Raw genomic sequence first — 6725 nt, forward strand, 5'->3', positions numbered from 1 at the left:
ATTAATGTTATCATTGCTACATGTTTTCAGTTATCAGAAACAATGAGTATCAATTTGTTTACGAGATATTCTTGGATAGAAAAACATATTACCATATACTTGCAATTTTTTTTATTCTAACCCCACATGTAGAAAAGATGCTAATTTAAGACATGTTTCAAGAAATCACGACATTTTTTTTTAATTGTTTTATATAGTAGATTTTATAATACCTAAGGCACAGTATTCCATTTATAGGTTTCAAGTAAGAAATAATATACAGTATAATTATATTTTGATATAAAATTCTAAGAAGAGGTTATATTCCTGCAAAATAATTTCACGGAAAGAAGGTGTGAATTATTCTACGCGAAAAATACATGACTGGAAGTTTTTAAATAGATTAAAACGTAGTTCTGAAAATATCTACTAATCGTATCAAAATACAATAGATACATATTCGTAAAGCAATTTAAAAGATTCTCGAGATTTTCTATAAAGAGAGAACCACCGTCCTTCACTCTTAAAAATGTACACGTACGAGGGCTGTTCAAAAACAATGTAGACTTTTGCTGTCCAAAGCCGGCTATTGTGTATAGCGCAATGTGAAATAAGTAAATGTAATTCGCAATCATTCTGTAATTTGGTCATATATTTTTTGTAACATCTTTGTTAATAAGCGAAGCGCGTGAACGTTTAATTACCATAACTCGTTTAAACCGATTCAGTCGGTTTTTCATCTGTTATAATTTGAATTTGATCGCTAATATTCGCATTGATAGTCAACTTATTTACCTGAAAATATGCCATAGGCAGCAACACGACAAGGCAAACATGCACCGAAGTATGGTGGCATTCGGATTTGGGAGGCGGAAGTAAACAACTTCTAAACTAAGTGAATATTTAACAAATAATAAAGGGCCCTTTCGAGTGGTTTTGTCGTCTTAATCACGGTTCAGAGTCAGTTTGCGCAGGTACTGAATCACGAGGCGTTAGCCCGAGGGGATTTAATATACAAGCATCGTGGTAAATTAGGCGATAAACCATTAGAAAGGCTTGATTGTTTTCATTCTTATATGGTCATTGAAATATTTTGATAAAAATTATGCTGGGCTTCATTTATCCGAGTAGTAATGATGAACCGAACGTCTTGCATCAATATGACATCATAATTGACGACATAAAATTCTCTTACCGGTCCGCGCATCAACCGTTCTTTATCGCAGAATGTACAGAACTTGAACTTCTTCTTTGTTTAACTGGCAGACAAATCGAGCCATGTTAGAATGTTGTATATAACGCATGTAATGTCGTCATCTGCCCGCATAGATAATCAGACAGTTGTTATGTAGAGATTTTGGCAAACACCAACTGAACTTTATAGACTAATGAAGCAGACACCACAACAACGTTCCGTCATTTGTGTCTTGGTTTTCAAATCGTACAAATGACTCGAAAATGGCTCATAATTGCTAGAAGACAGCAAAGGTCGAGATAGAAAACAAAAAGTCAATATACGACACCTTGGATAAAGACCAACTACTCGGGGTGCGCACCCTGTTGTCTGAGACGTTCGGAATAATTATACTATTTTCAGTTTTCTGTAACCAAACATCTTATTAAGACTTAGGTATTGTTAATCAAAATTGATAAAAGAAATTTACAAATATAAATTAATGCAAACTTAAGTGAAATCTCGACGTTGTTAACGTCGTAAAAATATGATCACCGTGCGCCGAATTCGTGCAAGTGACTGTTTTCCAGGAGACATAACTTCTGACTGTATGATCTTAACCACGTCAAATTTGCATTGAAGATAATTAAGGTAATATGCGCCACCTACCGATTTTCAACGGACTGATATGAAATTTTCACAAATTAAAGTTGACGATATTTCCGATCGATTGGTATTTTTTTGTTCAGTTCTCTGTTATTCTCAATTTTGATGCTGTTAATCTTCAAACATGACCATGTGTGTTAGCTTGTATCTCAGTACCCACTTAATGGGATGGGTACTTCCCTTATTCATTTAATAGACATTCGGCTATATTTAGACTTATAACGTATAGCATTATTATACAAATGAGTGATCAGGCGTAACTGCTTATTTGTTCTGATGAATTATAAATTGATTTGTAATTGTAGATTTTATTTCATGGTTTTCACTATGATTACACAATCTTGCGTACGAAATAATGGGAAAAAGTTAATATTCTTAATTCCATAATTATAATCGCTTGCAAAAACACCCGCAAATGGCCGTCTTTCACTAAAATATTTTATATTTAGATATTAACTTTAACTGTAGTATTGTCTCATCAAATATATTTAAATGCAATAAACAGATAAAATAATTCTGTATGTAGAGCTACATTAATAATTAAATCTCATGTAGTAGCTAGCAGTCGTTTGTTTATAAGCTTCCATTTTTAGTGGTAGTACACATTTGTACTATGTTCAGTCATAAATGCATACAGCGTGTATCATTTTATTGTTAAAACACATATATTTGTTCATGTTTTCAAATGTGATACTTGGGTCAAAAATACCTTTAAACGTTGTTTTTTTCTGACGAGTAACGAAATGTGTAACCCCCATTTCAATAGACTTGACCTTGACGGGATTCATGACAAAATTGTTATCTAAACTGTCATTTTTTAGAAAACAGTTTTAAGTAGCCTCAATTTAACATAAAACATGTAAGCGGGTGACTTTAAGAACATCGCTATTTGTTTTATTTATGCGTATTTTGTGACTTTATTTTAAATGGGTCAAGGTATCAAAAAACGTTCACATTTTGATGCAATTTCGGCATGTTGATATACATACAACATACTGATCTGAATGTACTTGAATTTAAGGTATGTCTGCACGTTTGATAAACCGGAAGTGATGGCGTAGAATAAAGCATGGATTCGGCGTACGGAAATGAAAATCATTTTATGAATTAATGGCAACCGGTAAGTAAATATGTTACAACGGCAACGTTACTATCTTTTTAAAGTTATAATATGATATTATCTAACATGTTAAACAACTGCAAAAAAATGTCTTAGAATCAGCTTGAAAACAAGCACACGAGCCTATACAGTCATTTTATTACACCATATTATAGGCCATATGTTTGTTTACGACTGTGAAAAGTTTCATTAAAATCTACATTGTAGAAAAAAAAAATATTCACCAAAATGATATCAAAATTGTGATTTCCCCATAGACTCCCATTATGAAAACTTGTGTGAGATCCAAATTTTTCAAATCAGTCTAGCAAAAAATCGATCTTTTTTTCGAATTTTCTAAGTATATTTTGAAGTTTTGAAAAATCAAGGTATAATCAAATTCTACATTGTAGAAAAAATTGATCAAAACGTGCAGAACTACCTTAACAAGTGTATATTATGTAATGCTAAAATCTAATTATTACATGACTGTATTCAATTGTTTCTCTGATTGGCTTAAAACGGTTCGAAAAGTAATGAGTACATATCATATCAATTTATCTTGGGTTATAAATAGTACGAAAATAAAAATAGATCGAAGTAGGTGCTTGCAAAACCAATATCAACCTGATTTGGTCTAAATTTATTCATTATTTCTTTATTAAAGTTACAATTGTAATAACAAGACTGACTTTACATTTATTCATGTAATAAAACAATTATTGACTTTTTTATAGGGTTGATATCAAGATGTATCAACCCTCAAAAAGTTATATTCACCTCGCCTTCGGCTCGGTGAATATAACTCTTTTCAGGCTGATAAATCCTGATATCAACCTATGAAAAAGTCGATAATTGTATAATGTTGCGTTGCAGGTTTAAAAGTATACAGCGCATTTCTTAACTACGCATAATTAAGTGATGCCTTTCTAAAGTGTGTCACCTATAGGCCGTCTTTTAAATTACGCGTAGATAACAGCAATGGTATGATTTTCAATGAAAACACTCCAATATATCAGTGAAACAAAACTGGCGTTTGCGCCGTTTTAATGCAGTGAACGTGTTAATTTCATTCGTCACAGAATTTTGCGAAATAACATGAATGATAAATATTCGGAAATTCTTTACAAAATATAATCGCATAAAGATACAGATGTATATAAATATCTACACGAAAATAAAGATATACGCTCCCCCGTATCAAAATGTGACAAATAAGACCTATTTAAAAGTTCTTTCAACATAGATATTGTGACGTCATGACAATGCGACGTCATGACGCAATGTACGTGACGTTGCGCGGATAAAGGGAGAACAATTTGATTAAAACAAGAAATATGAAAAAAAAGAACATGTGTTTGTTTTACATATAAGATGGAAATATCTTTCTCTCATGATCACTATATGTCACATAATGTAGAATCTTGTGTTCACTCGGTGAAAGGCACTGCTATCTTAAACAGACAAATATCCCCTGTTTCTTTCTAAACAACGCATAAATGAGAGAATCTATCCATTCATACGCTTTCTAAACTATGCATTATGCCACAAGTAAAATATTTTTCATTCCATGCCATCATTCCTAAATGTCACAGATACTTTCATATCTAGGGGCGGTTCAGTTTTTTCTTCATACAGAGGAATTCTGGTCGGTGTATTGTTGTGCTGACGCATTATCTCGTGTTCTTGGCGTATCAGTTCCTGTCCACGTTCGATATTCTTCCTCCTCCGAATCCGTTCGAACACTTCATGAGGCGTATAAACTATAGGCGTAGTGATTTCAAATTTTGGATCAACCGCACAACCGCATGCGTATTTTGTATTTTGATGAAATAGTTCCTTTGGATGTGACAAATATAATTTTTCCACTTTGTCCGGAGCAACGAGAGATCTCGTATGGCATTCAAGACGCGGAAAGTCTTTTCTTTGTTTCTTAATTACAATTTGTTTACTTTTCATTTTTGTACAATCTGTACAGCTGTCAGGTCCAAGCACATCACATTGAAGTTTTTGTTTCTCGGACACATCAAAACCTTCATAGCGATTACACATGGAACGTTGACGCTCCAGGGACATCAACGTTTGGCCCCTGCGTCCACCTGCTGAAACTACTCTAACCTTCACCGGATTTCTAAATTTAGAAAACCCTGCATTGTTTGCCCTTTGCATTCTTGCACTTCGTGTTAATAGCCATCGGATTTCCGGCGGCAATTGCGCGTTACCATTTTGCATTTTCGAACCAGCAGTATGATTTGATATATTCAGTTGAGATAATTGTGAAGGAAGGGGTAAATTCCCACTTTCTATCATTTGCTGCATTTGTCGTTGCTTCATTTGTTTGTCACACATATTTCTCAATATTTCTGAATGCATCCGAAATGTTGCTTTTTCCATCTGTAGCTCTAGTCGACTCTCTGGCTGAAAGTAGCCAAGCGGACGTCGTTGTCGCCTAATAGGCGAAAACATTCTTGCACTTGTTCGGACCGGCGATGATTTCGGTCGAATTGTTGTCGTCCTGTATGGCAGATACCCTGAAAGCAAAATAAGTCTTTATTTTAATGTTAGATATGAATACTAACCCATGTACATTTTCTGGGCTCATAAATAAACATGAATATCATTTTTGGTGTACATCGAACTGTAAAGTTTAAATTTATTTTCGTTATAACAGAATATATACTTTATAATATCCGCATGTAGGAGATCAATTAATTAAGCCTATCATTCAGGAAATGTATTTTCATCTTTTCCAATATCATAAGCAATGCATTGTCAAAGATAAAGGGTAAAATGCAGTCAACATACATTGTAGTTCAAAATTTATTAATCATGTGCTTAACAGCATCAATTGTAACAGTGTTTGAGCATGCCTGAACTTACTAACTTTTACCTTTTCTGCATCGTATACAATCCATGACATTGTGTTATTCACTGAATATTAAAAATATCTTACATCGACCAAATGTTATACTTCTGTTAGTTCGTCAATAAACTATATCTGCTATAATAATGATTTAAACGTATTCGATTTTTCAAAACAAAAATCAACAATGAACTCACCTGAGTCCAGCGAAGTTATTTCATTTCATTATCATCCGACTGTGAACTGTACACCAAGTCAAATACACTCAACTTCACTTTAATATCCAATTTCTTTAAATAGCTCGGTCAATACGGCTCCTTTGAAAATTGTTATTGACTGTATTAATTACTAACGTTTAACTTTGACCTAAACTGTTAAGGTAAACAAGTTTTTTAACGGTAAAACGCAGTTTCTTTTTTCTCATAAGCGAACATATTTGGTTGTATAAGTCTATTAAAATATCTGACATCTATCTATAAATTTGATCGGGATTTCATTATTTGATTGAAAGTCAAAGAATTTCAATAAAGTACCTTTTTATATCGCGTAAATCTTTGAATGGAAACGTCTACCTATTATTTACTCTATAGATAAATTGAATTTCTTTATAATTTATCGGGTAGCAATTTGAGGTTTTTAACAAGCTGTAAGCGGTCTTAATACTATTTCAGATATAATAGATTAAACTTGGTATATGTAGGCCTACCTTCTCGATATAAATATTTTCTTAAATATTTAGTTTTCATATCTTTAAAGATATGGTTTTTCAAAACCCGAAACCAGTGAAAAAGGTTATCAAAATATAAATAAAACTTGTCGAGACATTGTATCAACTTAAGTGTTTATTGTGTGTTTGTGGCAGTAATTGATGGACCTTATATCCGAAAGTATTTGCTATAAAAATCCCACAGAACTGATTAATTTATGCAAATAATACTATAACT

At 32.8% G+C, this 6725-nt stretch overlaps 1 protein-coding gene across 1 annotated transcript; it reads right to left on the minus strand.

Annotated features, from left to right (window-relative positions):
- Window positions 1–2213: 2213 nt before the first annotated feature.
- On the minus strand, window positions 2214–6276 carry LOC123553580 (uncharacterized). Its single transcript, XM_045343274.2, has 2 exons — window positions 5979–6276; window positions 2214–5449 (listed from the first exon to the last, which is right to left on the minus strand). The coding sequence occupies exon 2, from the start codon at window positions 5382–5384 to the stop codon at window positions 4482–4484; it is 903 nt and encodes a 300-aa protein (XP_045199209.2). The 5' UTR covers window positions 5385–5449; window positions 5979–6276; the 3' UTR covers window positions 2214–4481.
- Window positions 6277–6725: the final 449 nt, after the last annotated feature.

This window comes from Mercenaria mercenaria, chromosome 4, assembly GCF_021730395.1.
Source record: "Mercenaria mercenaria strain notata chromosome 4, MADL_Memer_1, whole genome shotgun sequence".
In the NCBI taxonomy this organism is placed as follows: domain Eukaryota; kingdom Metazoa; phylum Mollusca; class Bivalvia; order Venerida; family Veneridae; genus Mercenaria; species Mercenaria mercenaria.